Source organism: Pan troglodytes, chromosome 4 (assembly GCF_028858775.2).
Source record: "Pan troglodytes isolate AG18354 chromosome 4, NHGRI_mPanTro3-v2.0_pri, whole genome shotgun sequence".
In the NCBI taxonomy this organism is placed as follows: domain Eukaryota; kingdom Metazoa; phylum Chordata; class Mammalia; order Primates; family Hominidae; genus Pan; species Pan troglodytes.
In genome coordinates, this window is record NC_072402.2 from 73,415,020 (window position 1) to 73,434,583 (window position 19,564).

At 39.3% G+C, this 19,564-nt stretch overlaps 1 protein-coding gene across 4 annotated transcripts in view; it reads left to right on the top strand.

The window, feature by feature from the left end:
* Positions 1-18,767, top strand: part of DAB2 (DAB adaptor protein 2) — a 53,551-nt gene extending 34,784 nt beyond the window's left edge. For 3 of the 4 annotated variants that reach the window (XM_016953365.3, XM_063811266.1, XM_063811267.1), the window contains 10 exons: positions 502-582; positions 1,311-1,337; positions 1,582-1,635; positions 2,067-2,129; positions 7,157-7,810; positions 8,814-8,976; positions 13,156-13,788; positions 14,332-14,441; positions 15,355-15,425; positions 17,019-18,767. In XM_016953365.3, coding sequence (XP_016808854.2) covers positions 502-582; positions 1,311-1,337; positions 1,582-1,635; positions 2,067-2,129; positions 7,157-7,810; positions 8,814-8,976; positions 13,156-13,788; positions 14,332-14,441; positions 15,355-15,420 — 1,851 coding nt within the window. In that variant the 3' untranslated portion in view covers positions 15,421-15,425; positions 17,019-18,767. The remainder of the gene's footprint in view (positions 1-501; positions 583-1,310; positions 1,338-1,581; positions 1,636-2,066; positions 2,130-7,156; positions 7,811-8,813; positions 8,977-13,155; positions 13,789-14,331; positions 14,442-15,354; positions 15,426-17,018) is intronic. The other variant, XM_063811268.1, reaches the window with a different exon arrangement.
* Positions 18,768-19,564: the final 797 nt, after the last annotated feature.

Consider the following 19,564-nt stretch of genomic DNA (forward strand, 5'->3'; position numbering starts at 1 on the left):
AAGTCTTGACATAGACCTGGGGACTTGTCCTCTGTGGACATTGGAGTGTCTGTCACTCAACTAAAAGATTTACTGGAAATAATTGGATGTAAGAGGGCTAAATAATAATTCCGAGAATGACTATTTTTATTGGCCTATGGAATCTTTTAAAAATGTCATTGATAGCTATGCACTGCTGTGTGCCACAGGATTGTGAGAATGGACCTTCTTATAAAGTGAATACTGACTTCACAACAGTGGTGAATTATTCTCAGGAACCTTAAAGGACTTCAAATATGATCATGATACCTCTTGTTTTGTCTAAATACTTATTAACCCTGCTGTCTTTTATATACCTAAGGGTGAGGATTGGGTTAGTGGTGATCCCCTATAAGCCAGCAGAGGGTAGTAAGGCGTTTTAAGATTAAAAAAAAATCCCAGTATGAATTATAATTGATAGGAGACAAAGGAAATAAAATACTAAAATTTAAATACTGATAACAGTGCTTTCCCTTACTGCAGGCTGAACCATTAGTTGTTGATCTTAAAGACCTTTTTCAAGTTATCTATAATGTAAAGAAAAAGGAAGAAGAAAAGAAAAAGGCAAGTACTACCTGATTAAGGCTCTATTAAATTTAAAACTGGCTGGGCATGGTGGCTCACACCTATAATCCCAGCACTTCGGGAGGCAGAGGTGGGTGGATCACCTGAGGTCAGGAGTTCGAGACCAGCCTGGCCAACATGGCGAAACCTCATCACTACTAAAACTACAAAAATTAGCCAGGGGTGGTGGTGGGCACCTGTAATCCCAGCTACTTGGGCGTCTGAAGCAAGGAGAATCACTTGAACCCGGGAGGCAGAGGTTGCAATCAGCCGAGATGGTGCCACTGCACTCCAGCCTGGGCGACAGAACGAGACTCTGTCTCAAACAAACAAACTTAAAACTGTACTCAGGACTATGTTTAATATTATACATAAATATGGTCTATCTGAAAATTTGGCTTCTATATGTATTGTCTGTTCTTCCCAATAGGGCAATGCATACATTTTTATGGTTAGGCACTTCTAATCTGCACTCCCTGGCTTTTATTTTTTTTCTCTCTATGAGATTCATATTAATTCTAGGAAATATACAGGACAACCAAGTTTAAATCCAGTAACTCTACTCAAACCTTATATTGATATGAAAAGGGGAGGGGAACAGAGGGCAGAAATAATATACAAGACTTATTCTTGCCTTATGCCTGTGAACCATAGGCATACTTGTTTGTGTATTTAACTCCCTTTCACTATGAATATGAAGATCACTGAATATGTATCTTTCTTTTTAGATAGAGGAAGCCAGCAAAGCAGTTGAGGTAAAATTGCATCTTTACTTCTTGTTAATCATGTGTGTGACATGCGTAAGCCCCTGTTTTCTACCTGCCCAACCACTCTCGCCACCTCGCTTATTACTATGTGTTTATGACTTCTCTGATCATGAAAGATGTTTAGTTAAAAGATGATACCAAAACCATTGCTTCTTAGCAGACTAATAGAGTGGACAAATACATTTTATAGACAAAGCTCAACTAAATCCTTAAATATTTGCTATCTTTTCAGAATGGGAGTGAGGCCCTAATGATTCTAGATGACCAAACTAACAAACTGAAATCGGTATGTATTAATATGTGACGTTTGACAGTTCTTACTTATCTGAACATGGGTTCTACTTCCTGTAGATGTTGCTGTTACCAAATCTGTATTGAATCTATATGAAAATCCAATTGAGACAACTGTTTTTCAAAATATTAGTGTAACATCTATGTCAATATACAAAAGTAGTCAAAAAAAGATTAGAAAAGTAATCTTTATAGTAGCCACACCTGAATCTAATCTAATACTTTTAAAGGATGTGGACAAGATAGATTTGCTTTGAGACATGTCTACACTTCCTGACCTAAACAGCTTAATATGAAATCTATTAGTTAAATGGAAATTAAATTGTGACAGCTACTTTCCTAAACTTTAGGAAACAAGTGATTACAATATACGAAGTAATCTTTTTTAGTAGACACATCTGAATCTAATCCAAATACTTTTTTAAGGGTGTTGACCAGATGGATTTGTTTGGGGACATGTCTACACCTCCTGACCTAAATAGTCCAACAGTAAGTGTTTGTTTTTAAATTTGCAATGTAATAAAATGACATCTATAACTCAAATTGGCAATAACCAGAAATCTTAAGCATCTCATTGAAACTTGGAAGGTGACTGTTGATTTTTGCAAATGAAGTGTCAATGGTTTTTAGAATAAATGTGAATCTTAAGTCACCATGGGAACCTATCCACACTAATTCAGTTATATTAATATTGCTTACAGATTAAACCTGAACAATAAGTCAGCAATGTAGTCCTTCTTGGTATCACTTAGGATTAGAAGGAGGAGGTGAATAATAGTCCTTGAATAAGCCTACTTGAAGAAAGTATGACTGTTAGATGGTTAATCATAAAGCCTCCTGGCCTCTTCATTTCTTTTGCATTCTGTCTGTTGCAATTTAGCAGCATAAATTTGGTGTGAAGTAAGATTTAAAACAAACAAGTGGCTCAGTTATATTCCACCAAAGCTTGTCCTTGTTAGAAAGCTGCCCATTCTCATAGGATTTTATACCATATCCAGTCTGCTCAATATTGAATGATCTGTAACAACCCTGTAAGAACAGAACAGTATTTTCCTTTATAAATTTAAAAAAAAAAAATGGTGGTTCAGGAAAAAAGAAGAAAAAAAAAATAAAAAGGAAAGAGGTCCAGATTCAAGACTTAGGCCCAAGTCTTCAGACCTTCCAAAACATACCTCTAATGAAAATGTCCATGACATTTTGAATGACTTCTTGCAACTTCTTTTATTTATGTAACAGTTTCCTGAGCACCTGCTATTTGCAAGGCATAGCAGTAAGATGCACAACATCAATGACATCATGGAATTTACTCTCCGGCAGGGAGACCAACATTAAAACTAATCACATCGTTAGTAATTGATGTTACTACAGGGTATTTATCTAGTTCAGATTCAGGTAATGCTTCTGCAGGAATGAGTTTCTAGATTTGAACATAAAAGATGAGAAGGCAATAAACAGACAAAAAGAGAATTAGTCTAGAATAATGGGGGGAAATGTCTAGAAAGGACTCTCTTGTATCAGGAAATTATCATGGAAGCCTATGTGACCAAGGTTACAGGAGTTGAAGCAACGGATCAAAGATTGGGTAAAATTCTCCCTTTAGACTTCTGCAGAGAATTTGAGGCCTGTGAATCCTCACTGCATAAAACTTTCAGGTCAAATGAGATGGAGAGGAGCAGGGACTTCATGCATTCTTCTCTGACCCTAACCATATGAGTATCACAATGCATGGTAGCATTCTAAAATGCCTTTAAGAGAGAAGCCTGTTTAATATTCATTTTAGCAGTGAGCCCTAACTCACTTGCCTATAGAACCTTTCATTCTTCATAATTTTTGTTATAGTTCTGAGGATAAACTTTTTAAAATACTAGACTAGATTATCCTGACAGGTCCATCCTAACTCTGAGGTCCTTTTGATTTGTAGTCAACTTTGCGCTCTCCTCCATTAGTGATGTTTTCTCAAATAAATCAGTATCTGAACACTTACTTCCCAAGTATAAATGACATTCAAACAAGTAATATTCAAAGAGAGCAAAGCACTCAAGATATGAAGTGGAATTCCACTGGAATAGGCAAGGAAGTACTGCCTATATAATCTACTTCTGTAGACTTCTAGAATGTTCTAAAAAAGGAAATGGAAGACAACATGGATAATCTTCAGTCTCATTTTTATTAGACTTTATGAAGTCTAAGAATTTTTTATTTATAGGAATTCAAGTTTTAGTTAAACTAACAATAAAGTAATAAATACCATCAAAATATATACTCTCTGATAACCAAAAGAAGGCTAACAGATCTAATTATGTGCTGGTTAGGCTTTGACATGTTCTTATCTATTGACTCTATAGTCATAGGTCAAAAATAGATTTATCTCTACTTGGTAAAGCCAGCATGTTTAAAAATATTCAACTCTTTCAACAATTGCTCTGAAATATGTAAAGAGAGAAAGAAATCTAAATTACCTAGACTTTATTATTGGTCCTAGATGGTTGTCACTCCCCTCAAATTTATACAGAAAAGTTTTATGAATTTCAAATAATACTCATGTTGCAAACTACGTGGTATCCCCTAGAACAGCATTTTTATTGGCAAGCCCCTTGAGCATTATCCTTCCACACTGCATCTCAAAAAAGGAAAAGAAAGAAAAACATAAAAACCCATGTTCTGCAACTTTAACAACCACTTGAAAGCACAGTTACTATGGAAAGAATATAAGACATGATCTGTGATCAAGGAGATTAAATATGGTACAAGGGATGGGATCAGGATACAAAGCAGGAGTGTCACTTATGTCCTTGTGTACATGCCATAAGATAACACGGGTGGGCACAGGGCAAGTGTAGACAGAAAAATCGATGCTAAAAGCTTTGTAAAGAATCTGAATTTGAGTTGGGTCTTTGAAGTGTGTAGGAAAATAGATCATAGTTGGGCTAGAAACAACGTGGGTCTTATTGTGGACCATTTGGAAATTTGGCCTAAGGAGGCTTATTTTAATATAGGGAGCCAGCAGTAAGCCCCTTAAGGCTTTGAGTAGAGAAGTCCTCAGTCTGACAAACTGGAATGGTTAGGTGAGATTAGCCACCCAGAGAAGAGCTAGGCTATGGAACTCAGGATTTATGTCCGCTTACTGGAGCTCCCTACGAGCAGGTTCTGTAACGCACTGCCGTGTCTCCAGTGCCTGCGGCTCAGGTGCTCAAACAGTGGCCAACTGGATGCAGTATTGACAGTTCGACAAAGAATGAATGAGGCACTGACCAAGTGGGTGGATGAGGAGTCTTTGGGCTCTCAGTTGTAGTCTGTGAACTACACTTTTAATCTTGGATTAATAACAAACCCAGCCTGAGGAGAGCCTTATACATTTTACTTATAGGGTGACTATTCAGAAGTCTAACATTGTGGCTCCTGTTTGGTGTCCTAAGAACTTCTTCTGAAGTATTTGAAAACGAGAACTCTACCAGCTGTGAACACTCAACTGTTCTAACCCAGAGGTGGCTCAAAACAAATAAATAAATATTGAAATCACAAGCTTTTGTAATACATTTTATCCTACCTTTTGATTGTATAAAGATCCCTAGATTAATAGCTCTTCCAATCCATTTCTCTGATTAAATTTTTTTTTAATTATAAGCTCTTTCTTGTGACAAATTCTTCTTTTATAAAGAGAAAGCCTGGCTTTGGCTTATAAAAACTGTATTTTTATGCCTCACAGTAAAGGAATCCAAAAGATAGATTACCATTTAGGTCTGATTTTGCTGTCTCTTTTGTGGCCATGAACTAGGACTTAAACTTTCTAAACAATTGGGTATTTTTTTTTTCTTTTAAAAGCCTGTTTGAACCCTTTTGTATTTACTAGTTTGCAAATTTTATATTCCCTTGAAGTTGTTTATTTTCCCCAATGATCAAAATATTTAGTATTCTGCTCAGGGTAATGCAAGATAACTACTATAACTTGCACTTCAGCAAGGCATTTTTTATCATTTATATTCTTCTCTGGGTAGCATAGTTAAGTATTTAATGGATCAAAGTCAAGCAGAAGGAAGTGATGTCAGTATGAAAGTTCTGTTCTAGGATGAGTTATAATTCTGTCTTTTACTGGAATAAAGACATGTCGGATTCATCAAATTTACTGCTTTTAAGCTGAGAATTTTTTATCAAACAGTTGAAAATCCAAAAAATTAACACAACAGAGAAATGATAGAGAGGGGATAGAATTAGTAGAGCTATATATTTGATATGTCTTTCAAATTAACTCTTAAACCCATGTCTCTACCTTGTACAATAGTCCCCCTTTATCTGCAGTTTCACTTTCTGAAATTAAGTCTGCGGTCAACCTTGGTCTGAAAATAAGTGAGTACGGTACAATATAATATTTTGAGAGAAGAGAGACAGAGAGACCACATTCAAATAACTTTTATTACAGCATATTGTTATAATCATTCTATTTTATTACTTGTTAATCTCTTATTGTGCCTAATTGATAAATTAAACTTTATCATGTGTATGTATATGAGAAAAATACTGTATATAGGTTTTGGCACTATGTGCCATTTCAGACATCCACTGTGGGCCTTGGAACATATTCCCTGAGGATAAGGAGGGACTACTGTATATAAATTAAAGATCAGTTGTTGGTTGACTTTAACCACTAAATAGATGAGATTACTATCACAACACAGGCAACTCTAAGCAATGTTATGAAAAGATGTACAAATAGGAGATCTTAATGTGTGATTGACTAAATTAGATCAGTATTGAGTGTCTCTTTCAGAGGACATAGACAAAAAGGGTAAGCCCAGAGGAGAGACTGGGATGATGAGGATGAGATCCTACTTGACTATCAGCTTCAGCAAGAGCCTTAAATATTAAGAGACATACCTGAAGGCCGTGATATAAAAGAAAAGCCTCTCTCCCACCTCTAGAGGAAAGAACTGGACCGATTTTAGGGAAATGCATTTGATCTTAAATTTCATCACAGCCAGAACTATAAAATATGAATGTATTAGTCGATGAATTTTCTCATTTAGAGAGATGATCCTACACGACTCTGGGGGTACAATAGAGAGGACTGTATGTGTATAGGTAGGAAGCTGAGCTAAGCTTCTGAAATCACTTACTTTCAAGCTCAACATACTTTGATAATCATTTGTAGTGACTCACAATCAATTCCCTTTAAGACTTTCAAAGTCACAAATTGAAACAATGCTCATAATGAATTAAGCCAGTCTGTATGTGTGAAACAGGGTGAGCAGAGACATGAAGTAAGCAACAGTAAGATTTCACCTAATGAGGTTGAGACTTAAATAAAAGGGCATGATATTGGGGAGGAATAGAAAGGACCTAGTCTATAGCAAGGGAGTAATGGACTACGGGGGTTGATGGAAGGAGGTAATGATCAACCGATTTATCAAGACCAAATTCAAATGGAAATTCTGATAATCCTAGTCATCTTATGTAATTTTCTCATTTGAAGTCACAACATGAACTAACACTTTCTTTTTTTTTCTTTCCAAATGTGATAGGAAAGCAAAGATATCCTGTTAGTGGATCTAAACTCTGAAATCGACACCAATCAGAATTCTTTAAGAGAAAATCCATTCTTAACAAACGGCATCACCTCCTGTTCTCTTCCTCGACCAAAGCCTCAGGCATCCTTCTTGCCTGAAAATGCCTTTTCTGCCAATCTCAACTTCTTTCCCACCCCTAATCCTGATCCTTTCCGTGACGATCCTTTCACACAGCCAGACCAATCGACACCTTCTTCGTTTGATTCTCTCAAATCTCCAGATCAGAAGAAAGAGAATTCGAGTAGCTCGTCTACTCCGCTGAGTAATGGGCCCCTGAATGGTGATGTTGACTACTTTGGTCAGCAATTTGACCAGATCTCTAACCGGACTGGCAAACAGGAAGCTCAGGCAGGCCCATGGCCCTTTTCAAGTTCGCAAACCCAGCCAGCAGTGAGAACTCAAAATGGGGTATCTGAAAGAGAACAGAACGGCTTCTCTGTCAAATCCTCCCCGAACCCTTTTGTGGGAAGCCCTCCCAAAGGACTGTCCATACAGAATGGCGTAAAGCAGGACTTGGAAAGCTCTGTCCAGTCCTCACCACATGACTCCATAGCCATTATCCCACCTCCACAAAGTACCAAACCAGGAAGAGGCAGAAGGACTGCTAAGGTGAATTGTCTTCTCCACATATCCATTAGCAGAGTGCATGTTCGGTACCAAAGGGTGGTGTGATGCAAGCTCTCTTTGCTGCTGCTCTCGTAGTTTCCTGTGTTGCTGTGAAATAGAAGGTGGGATAAGGCACTTTGGTTCTCCAGGAGTACTTTCCTCTAACTGCCACCGTTTTTAAGCTTCTCAGCAGTGTTTGTCACACCCTGCTTTCCGTGTGCATGTCTTGTCACTTATGATTAAACTAAACACAAGTTTTTCCATTTTTAATGCTGCTATGCTTCTATACCTCTGGTAAGTTTGATCATCATGTTCTGGGTTGGGAGGGTGAGAGTTCTTGTGATTCCCTTTGTACTTCCCTGACACTAACACACCCTGCACACCCATCATATTGCATCAGTGTCCATGGTGGTGGTGTAAAATTCTCAAGCTTATCTCCGCTTTTAAATACTGAGTAAATACATAAGCTTTTTCTAAGCTTATGTATTTACTATTACCACTATGATCTCAGCTTTATTTAAGAGCAATTTAAAATGCAGTTCCCATAGGGGTCTTTTTTTACCTCTCCTAAGAATATACAGGCTTGCCTGGATTAAGACCCTATGATCTCTATGTAGACTGACTTAAAATCCAATGGAATGAACAAAAATATTTAGGATGCTTATTGGTAGTTGCCCCTTTTACACACTTGCTCCCCCAACTTCAAACATTTAGCTGATGAGACCAGACCAATGTGAGTGTGTAAATGAATATAGTAGATTTCACTTTGCAAGTCCTAGGTAGTGTCAGACACTAAGACTCAGTAGTCCGTCCGTTGTAGGAATCTGTGTCTTTTTTTGGAGGACTCTTTTTCTGTAGTAGTAGTAGTTGTTGTTGTTCATCTGTCAAGAAAAAAGTTTTCCTTTTTGTGGCTCTCAAATTGGGGTATAGGGTAGGAGACAAAATGAGGCTGTATTTCACTGTTAGTGAGTAACTAAGGCTTCTCCCTCCCTCCCTGTCCTGTCAGTCTTCAGCCAATGACTTGCTTGCATCAGACATCTTTGCTCCTCCCGTCTCAGAACCTTCAGGCCAGGCGTCACCCACAGGACAACCTACAGCCCTGCAGCCCAACCCTCTGGATCTCTTCAAAACAAGTGCTCCTGCCCCAGTGGGGCCCCTGGTGGGTCTAGGTAGGTGCCTAGAGATAAAATTAAGTATGACTCTTTTGCTTTTGCTCATAAAATAATGATGCATCAGAAGAGATTTCATACTCCCAGAGGGTTTTACAGCATAAGATTTGAGCATCCCAGGAGCCCTTCTCCCACTTCTACTATACAACCCCACATCCATTTGATATTCTTGACTTGTAACTCACATTTGGCTCCTCGAGGCAGCATGAGACAAGAAATTCATTTTCAGTGTTGTACTTACTTGAACCAACTGGTCACGGTTTCCTGAAAGACAATTGTAAGGGATTCTAAACTCAGACCAGCTTCAGTAGCAAAACAGGGTTGACATAAGAGAGGCTTGTCTGTCAACATGCATGTCTTCCATGTCTTTTGCCATAATAGATCGAAGGCCTATGTCCTTTCAACACATAGCCCTCTTGGAAGTAATATATGCCCAAGAAGGATATAAGTTAAGTCTGAAGCAAGAATAAGTCATAGAGTGAAAGTCCTAGGTTCTGGGCCCAGCTGTGTTCCTAGGTGTATGGTAAGGGTAGATCAGGCACACATCCTGATCAGTCTCTGAGCACTGCCATAGGAGCTCCTTGCCAATATTTTGGCTAGCTTGAGTGTTTTACTGAAGCTAGAACATAAGTCCTAGAAAGCCAAAGTTGAAAAAAGAGAGAAATAAGGGAAGAGATGGAATTTTATCAGACAGCTAGGATGCATTGATGCTCTTAATTCCTAAATGTGTCATTAGCTTGTGTGAGCCGCTGATCACTCTGTGGTAGGACAGTGGGAAAGTCCACTTGACTGAGGGCTGGCCTTGCTATTCTTAGTCCATAGCCTATAGTTCTTTTCAGACTCCATGGTACAGTTTTCAGAAACCCTGACAATAGTTTTTGCTGTCCTGCTGTGGACTCTATTTTTCTGCTCTTGGCACCTCTACAAACTCCAAATGGACTCTGGCTTGGGAGGTGGAGGACTGTAGACGAGGAAGGACTCTCCTCTCCTTCGGTAAAATCTGACCAGGGATCCTGGCTTTCTCTGCCTCCTGCAGTCAGTCATCAGGATCCTTGTTTTGTTTTCCTCTCTGTCTCTGTTGTTTTCCTACAAAGGAAAATAGTTTGGTTCTTTTACAAGAAATCTGTTTAATCATATCTAGAATAGGGTGGCCAGAGGAGGACTGTTACTCAACTGCTGAGTGGCAGAAATCCGTGAGGGTATGAAAAGCCAGCTTGTCCCAGGTCTCTGCTCGCATTTACCCCATCAAGAGGCTCTCTCTAAAGACTTCATGTCTCTTGGGGGCTTCCACCTTTCTGCATTGCTCTTTTCCTTGCACCCCCAAGTGGAGCTGTTTGGTACCCTTCCCTCACAGAAGACCAGAGTGCTTGCAATGCAATGTCTGCAGCGAGATCACATCACAGAGCTTTGTATCTGATATCAATGCCCTTAAGAATTTTTGCAGCCAATATTTAACAAGTCAGCCTGAAAATACAGCTGGACCCTATAACTGTTTATTTATTCAGACGAAGTGAAGCTTTTTGGCTAGGTGCCCCTGTTGAGGCCTTGGGGTATACAACTGCAGAATACTGATGATTGTTCCAAGTTTGGACATGGGACTCAAACTGAGCTCTACAGTATAGTCCCTGTCCACTAGCAGGGATCCTCAGCCAAACCATGGAAGGTTGTAGGTCTGGCTTCCGCTAGACCCAGCTGGGGGACTGTCTCCCCTGGAGAACTGGGGGGGTGGGGAGAGGGTATTGTAGAAAGCTGAGCCCTCAGATTCAACTTGCTTGTATTTTAATCTAGCCTCAGAAGGTAATAAAATTAATGTTCTATACCCATGTCCCCTTTTTCCTTATTCCTTGCCCCTACTTTGTCAATGTGTTCAATGTGTTCAATGTGTTAAAACACAATGTGGGGATTTGGTGGGTAGGAATGAAGACTGGTATAAGTATATACTGGGAAAGCCTTGAATTCCTGGCAAATGTAATATTTTTCTCTCCTTTTTTTTTTTTTTTTTTTTTTTTTTGAGACAGAGTCTCACTCTGTCACCCATGCTGGAGTGCAGCGGTGCTGTCTCAGCTCACTGCAACCTCTGCCTCCCAAGTTTAAGTGCCTCAGCCTCTCTAGTAGCTGGGATTACAGGCATGCGCCACCACACCCAGCTAATTTCTGTATGTTAGTAGAGACAGGGTTTCGCCACGTTGGCCAGGTTGGTTCTGAACTCCTGGCCTCAAGTGGTCCTCCCACTTTGGCTTCCCAAAGTGCTGGGATTACAGGTGTAAGCCACTGCGCCCAGCCCTAATATTTTTCTCTTTTACAAATACCATTCTCACTAATATGATATTTTCCTAAATGAAGACAAGTTGTCCAACATGAAAGATGATAAAATTCAACCCTCCTTTTTGCACAGCTAACTGGTGGAAATTATTAGCAAGTGATCTGGCTTCTGTTAATACAATTTAATTGAATGTGTTTTAAAATACGAGCAACAACTTTGTTCAAACTAAACCCATTTTTAGAGCCTGTATTGTAGAATATAACTATTCTCTTGATTTGTTATGAAAGGAGTATATTCTTCAGTGAAAATGAAGTCTAATTTCTGTATCCGTGAAATAAGTATTTGAATTAACATAGCATTTGAAAATTAAAATTGCCCCATGCCTTGCTGCCAAGGAAGCAGAACAGGAGAATGGGGTGCCGGATTTAGAGCCAGTGTGCCTGATTTTCAGTTTCTACCATCCCAGACTACGACCTTCCCAATTTTAATGAATATTCTTGCACCCAGTTTCCTCACCTCCAAAAAGCATGCTGATTAAGTGAAATGGCCTGTTCTGAAACCCACCACTCTCTGTGAGTACACCATGTGTGCCCATGGCCAGATGGCCAGCATGCATGATGAGAATGGAGTCAGGTAATACCAATGTCTCAGACTAAGAAGCTCGAAGATATAATCTTGTGCTCCATCACTCCTAAATACCATTTTCAAAGTATTCCCTCTTGGAAACATAAACGTCCCTAACCCAGGTCTGAAGAAAACTTTCATAACTAAAGAATGCCATGCACCAAAGCTCAAAGCAAGTAGATTTCAAGAGCGAAGCATCACCCACTAATAGATATGAGGCTGAATTTAGGTTTCCTTCTTAGCGGTGAGTTTAACTGAATCATTAATGCACTTGGCAAGAGGCAGGAAAGACAGTGCCCTGTATATTAGAACAAGATGCAGGGAGCGAGCCTCTCAAGAATCAGAGGCCATCATTGGAGAGGCCTGGATTCTGGCGATTTAACGAATTCCTGATGACATAGCAAGGTCGTAGGAGATGGAGCCATTCACCACAAAGATCAGATGCCCCAACACAGGCCATTAGTTACCTTGAAAGATTTTTGTTTCCCATTGTCCTCTCTCCTCTTTTAAATTCTCTGTTCTAACTTCTGGCAAGGTTTAGCGAATGGCACATGGCAGGAAGCACTTTTATTTGAAACAGTCTTCCTAGGATAACATCCTTTCTTCCATTTTTATATATAAACGTCTAAAACTATCTTGGCATTGGCCAAACTTTATCTTCCCTTTATGTATATAGCTGTATCAGTCTTGGCAGCAATAAAAAGTGAAGAAACTTTGAAATGGTGTCTTCAGGATGCAAGCATGTTGAGGTCTTGTGCACATGTGTGATTGCTGGTTTCCATAAGACTCCAGACGTGAGCCAGTTGCCAAATGAAAAGATCAAATCTGTGACTCAGAGAGTCCAATGGATTATCTTAATTAACTACATCATAATCAGCATGGTTCGTGTATAAAAATATATTCACTTAAATAAGTTCCTGCTATTAACAGACTCTGTTCTAGTTGTTTGAGATGTATCAGACAACTAGTGTCTGTATGATAAGGGCTTATTTTTTTGATGAGTAGATACTTATGGACTGTACTACCCTTCTAATGAGGAAAGTTAAAAAGACATGGTAGGAAGAACATGGGCCTCAAAATGCAACCAGCATTTGAATGCTCACTATACAGTGTTAGCTGGCTAACTTTTACAGTGATTAATCTGTCAGAGTCTTTATTCTTCCCATATCAGCCTCAGGGCTCAATGGAGGTGTTAGCTGTGGAGAGGCTTTCCAGAGAGTTGTGCTCTCTGAAATTCAAGAATCTTCTTCAAGCTTGACTCCTGATAAGTATTTTTCTTCCTCTTACTTTAGGTGGTGTAACTGTCACACTCCCTCAGGCAGGACCATGGAACACAGCACCTTTGGTCTTCAATCAGTCCCCTTCAATGGCTCCGGGAGCCATGATGGGTGGTCAACCTTCAGGTTTTAGTCAGCCCGTCATTTTTGGTACAAGTCCAGCTGTTTCAGGTTGGAACCAGCCTTCACCTTTTGCAGCCTCAACTCCCCCTCCAGTGCCTGTTGTCTGGGGCCCTTCTGCATCTGTGGCACCCAATGCTTGGTCAACAACAAGCCCTTTGGGGAATCCTTTTCAGAGCAATATTTTTCCAGCTCCTGCTGTGTCCACTCAGCCCCCATCCATGCACTCCTCTCTCCTGGTTACTCCTCCCCAGCCACCTCCCAGAGCTGGCCCTCCCAAGGACATCTCCAGTGATGCCTTCACTGCCTTAGACCCACTTGGGGATAAAGAGATCAAGGATGTGAAAGAAATGTTTAAGGATTTCCAACTGCGGCAGCCACCTGCTGTGCTCGCGCGGAAGGGAGAGCAGACTTCTTCTGGGACTTTGAGTGCCTTTGCCAGTTATTTCAACAGCAAGGTTGGCATTCCTCAGGAGAATGCAGACCATGATGACTTTGATGCTAATCAACTATTGAACAAGATCAATGGTAAGCCACTCACCACTCTGCCTACTGTTCCAACAACTATCTCCGCTGCCACATGGACCTAAATGAGTTCCCCAAATGAACCCTCTCCCACCTGCCAACAGCTTTGCTCTTGCTTCTGTTGGTAATCAAGGGTTATGGAGACAACTTAACCATTTACCTTTTGGTGATAACTATTTACCTTAGTCATTTCTGAGGACTGACCCAATGCTGCCCTCTAGTGATAAATCTTAAAAGGGCTGCCATGAGCTATTGAAATGTGATGACTGGTGACTCTTGGAGGGCTGTGTAATAAGGCGTCATCCATGTCCCATCAGCTTAAAATGAGGGGATTCTGAATCTCTTCCACTTCAGATAAATATGCATGGCTTTCTCTTCCGAGAAGGATAATAATTATTGGGGTACTTAGTATTTGGTGTTGATTTTTGTTCCACTGATGTAAATTTCAAAAGTATAGAACTAAAATTCAAAAATAAGCTGACGCGGGGACTGGCCTATATTTGGGGAAAGCTTGTCTACTGATTGCCTGGATTTTTTACCTTCTAGAACCACCAAAGCCAGCTCCCAGACAAGTTTCCCTGCCAGTTACCAAATCTACTGACAATGCATTTGAGAACCCTTTCTTTAAAGATTCTTTTGGTTCATCACAAGCCTCTGTAAGTATGAACTACTAGAAGCTCTTCTCCAAAGTACATGCCACATAGAGCTCCAGCCTCCTGAATTAACCTTGCTTTTATAATAGCTTTTATTTATTTATTTATTTTTTTAAGACAGAGTCTTGCTCTGTCGGCCAGGCTGGAGTGCAGTGGTGCAATCTCAGCTCACTGCAACCTCCACTTCCTGAGTTCAAGGGATTCTCCTGCCTCAGCCTCCTGAGTAGGTGGGACTATAGGCACGTGCCACCACACCTGGCTAATTTTTGTATTTTTTTGTAGAGATGGGGTCTCGCCATGTTGGCCAGACTGTTCTCAAACTCCTGACCTTAAGTAATCCATCTGCCTTGGCCTCCCTCAGTGCTGGGATTACAGTCATGAGCCACCGCACCTGGCTATAATAGCTTTATGATGGTAAAACATGTTTAGCTAAGATTTGTCACCAAGAACCTTCACAGTATAAACATTCATTTAAACTGGAGAAAGATTATTTGCACAAGAACTATTATCTTCTGAATTTGAGAAATAATATCACATAGAAAACATCCTTCATATCTCACTTAACCTGACCCATGAAAGCATTTCGGGAGAAAATTGAGCCAAAATACTGTCTTGAAAACCTTTCAAAAATTTAAATTCTTAATTTTCCAACAATATTTCTATAGCCTGTGAAAATAATACTTCCCATTTCGGGGAGGCAAATGAAATGCATCTGAACCTTGATTTTCACGTAAATAATATACACTGCCATCTGCAAGCAGATGAAAACAAAACACTGTAAGCCCCATATAATGTTTGATTGGCTGATTGGCCTATGACCCAAGCGATTTTTAAAAGAATTTAGGAAGTCTTCACTGCAATTTTTTTTCTTATGACTGTAACTGTATTTATTGACTAGATGATTTTATCTTCTTAGGTGGCTTCTTCTCAACCTGTATCTTCTGAGATGTATAGGGATCCATTTGGAAATCCTTTTGCCTAAATTCTGTAAGTAGAAGATCCTAATAAGCCTGTCTCAGGGGTTTTTGTGAGAAAGGGTGACATGGAATAAAGAGTGAAATTTTAATTTTAGAATTGGGAAGAGGGTAAATATCTATAATTTAGGAGTAATCGACAGGAAAATCTCTACTGAGATCATTCAATAATGACTAGGCTGGGCACTTAAGAATAGAATTCCTAAACACATCAAAAAATAGTAATATACCCTTGGGGATGTGGATTTTTATCTTATTCCATGTTTTTGGTTTTTCAGTTCTGTGTGGGAAGTAAAACTCAAAACAAGACATCACAGGTTTCTAACCTTTTTACTTTCATATTGAAGTGGTTGCAAAACCACCTAGTAATAATTTTGGTTTCCTATAAAGGGTTCAGATTCCATTGGCCTTCTGAAGCCACCAAGTCAGCAAAACAGATTATGATCATTACTTCTCTACCATTTATTACTCTGTGAGCAATCTCAAAGTTAGTCTGAAAGAGTCTGATGGTATTAAATCTGAAAGTTTTAACAACTATTAAAGATCTCCTTCATAGGCAGTAGGAGCTCAAAATGAGTCTGAAGGTTGATTCTTCTGTCTCATGAACTTTATCTTAGATAAGTGATTAGGTAGAATCACCCTCAGCTGAAATCCTGGGAGGGCTCAGTGTAACTGTTTCTCAACAGAAGGTGACAGCAACTTTATTCTGATCTCAAAAGACTGAATTTAGTAGGGAAAGGAATGCTCTCCCCATTTTAGAGCAGGTAGGCCAGCTGGTAGGGGTAGAACAATAGAAATAATGAAAAACAACAACAACAACAAAAAAAAACCAAGCCCATTTTTTTTCCAATCTTGTCCATCCAAACAGGACTACTAAACTGTGATTTGGCTCATCTAGAATATAATTATTTTTAATAGATAGATATCTTAAATGTGGTGAAAACAGTAAGACTGAGCTTATAGGCATCTGGATCATTTTCCCTCAACTCCAGTTCTGCAATGACTGTGTTTCCTATAGTACCTTTCCATAAACTGCTTCAGAGAACTGGGTAAATCATTAAAAATGCAAATTCCTGGGTCCTACCGCAGCCCTAAGGAATTTCTCTTTGGTGCCAAGGAAATGCTTCCTTTTAACAAGAGTGCAGGTGATTCTAAATGTAATAAAGCAGTAAGTAGATATTTAAGAGCTAGAAGTCTTACCAGAGATCATTCTCACCTTCCATTCAAGGGGAGATATACCCAAACCAATAGAAGGAGTAAACTACACTCAGAGTCAAGATGGATTGTATGGACTAAATTGAATGAACTAGACTTCTCTTTGGAGGTCCTTCCTTCTTTAGGTCATGAAGGAAGTATAGTTTAGGTCAACCTGCTACATCAATAGATTGGGTAAGGGGAACTCTCATGGGATAAAATAACTAACATTGTTGAGCACTTGCGCTAATCATTTTATTAGATGCTCTACATTTATCATCTTCATCAATCCTCACATTAGCCCTAGGAGATACTATTACTGACATCTTTAATAATGACTTGATATTTAATACATTGATATTCAGTTCAACAATTCTAACCACAAGTTTCTTTCTTCTCCATACCTCTCTAGGAACTTGGTCTGCAGACCATCCAGAGGAATAAAAAGGTTGGCCTTAGTAGTCAAAAACAAAGCTGATAGCCAGACACGTTCTGATTTCTGCCCTTGTTCCAGCTTTGACATATTATCTGTTGCCTTATTTCTCATTGCCTCTTCTACTTGTAAAATGCTTTTCACTTTCTGTCTAGGTTAAAGCTAAACTGAATCTATGGCTTTAAATAAATTAAGATCCTAAACTCTCTAGCTTAAGTGTAAATGAAGTACAGTAGTTTCCCTACTGAACCCTGCCTATTGTGTACCTGGAAACTTCTAGAACACCTGCCTTCTACCCTCTGGTTGGGAGATGCAGCCACCACGTCCCTTCATATCATACTGTTTTGAATAAATTTTCAAATCCTTATTGTTCAGAGTTGTTCGGGGGTTCTGTTTCAGAGCATAAAACCTAAAGGTTATAGTAGAACAAGGCACCTTCTTAAAAGAAATCTTGCTTCAGACCATCAGTTACAGAGAATTTCTAAAGTAAAATGGAAGCAACTACAACTTCTCCTTAGACACTTTGGAATCTAACCACTTAAGGACCTTTTTAAAGAGATAGCTTCTCTTCTTTCTGAAGATCAATTTCTCCCAAGGCCAAGATTGTCCTTTTCTCCCATCTCTTGCTAGCTATTGCAAATGAGGGAAGAACATTATTCATCTCTCCTCCCCTTTTTTTTCTGATTCTTTTTTCAGTCAGTTTTGCTCCTGGGTTCAAGTAGCATTACCACCCTTTCACAAGCAACAGACTCTCACAGGGCAAAAAAAAAAAAAAAAATCTAATGATTCACAGACAGATCTGGAGCCTCTCTTCATTCTCAGTAATTGCTAGTCCCAAGAACTAGAATTGCAAATGGGCACAACCTATATCCTTCCTGTGGAAGAGGAGGCCATTCTCTTGAGCTGAAGTTCCAGAAGAGCAGTTAATGTTCAAGAGAAATTGAACTCAACTCAGCAACAAAGGACTCTATTTTGAAGAGCAACATATCACAAAGCTAAATGTGATTGTGCCAAACACATTAGGTGCTTATTTGGGGTCATGCTAGGCCTTAACAAGTAACTGGAAAACTTTCTTGCAGCCACAATCTCAATGTCGTTAGTAGGAAGATAAGAGGGGAGAAAAAGCTGTAGAACAAATGTTTGGGGTTACCATTGAAAATCTAATGTCTGCAATATTTTTCTCCTCACAACTTGGAAATGTTCCCAGTTCATTTTCAGTCCTGTTGTGAGCACAGTTCTGAAGGGTTTATTATTGTCAAAATAAGTTTTGTTTTGTTTTGTTTATGTTGGGTTTTTAATGTTGTCTCTTGACCCTTAATGCTCAGGTTCTTGTGGGAGTTAATCAGCCACATCCAATGTTACCTTGAGGGGGAAGAAGAGGGTGATGCTCAGAAGCTAAACAAGACAGGGGCCACATGACCCTCTATTGATTAGCCCCAAGTAGAAAGTCCTGTGGTTTTACGTTTAATGGTAATAGTTGATCATATATGGCATAATTTTCTATCAGCTTCCTACTCAGTCACTATAAACACAGACTTGAAATAGTACTTTAAATGTCCAAATACCTAAATGTGCTAAACTGGAGGTAACTATTTCTAGGTAGTTGAATTTTTGAAAGTCATGATCAGCCACACAACTGTTTTGTACATACTTATTTTCTCATGCACTTTTCTGTATGCAAATAAAGCTATAAATTTACTCATTTCAATAAACTGGAGTGGCAGAATATCATGTGGTACCATCGGTTTATTCTACCTGCTTTGAGTTGACATTAGAGGCAAGCTATAAAACATACCAGTCTGAAGTGGAGAAAATGTTAGCTATAATACATTCTGGATTGTCACAACAGTGAAGAGAGAGTGGAAATCCATGAAATAGGACCGTGAGTAAATTACCGTCTGATCTATTTCGCACCTTCTTCTGTCTCAAACCCACACACACTCCCTTTCTGGGAGTGTAAGGAAGACTAGTAGATAAGACCTGTACCAGAACAACCTCAGCTGACATCCACTATAAAATCACTCATTAGTGCACTATTGGTTCATGCCTTTTACCCTTGGCTGCCTCTTGTTTTTTACTCAGTCATATTTGACCTCACCAAGACACGACTGTGTGGATTGCTCTAGGCTGGCACAGGCCCCTCTGGAGAGCTGTTGCATGAGGTGAGTGGGCTGATGAACAGATGTTTTTAGCATTAGGACGCTCTTAAACTGTCTCACCTAGTATAAAAGTTCAAGGTTCTCATTCATTGCAAAAAGACCTGCAACTACAAGAAAGAGAATCCCAAGGTGGGCTTTGCATGGATATAGAAGTCTTGGTATTAAACCTAACTTTTCTAAGGAATAAGACATTTTGGGGTAGGATTATCTATTGGTGTATAATATTTTGGAATGTTCCTTATTACTGCCTTACCTTTCTCCTTGACTGAAACATTTGGTCTCTTTCTAACAATAGTGAAGTGGAATAGAAATACACTCCATACAAAAGCAGGTTCCAGGGGAATTGAAAGTAAGCCACAGATGAGC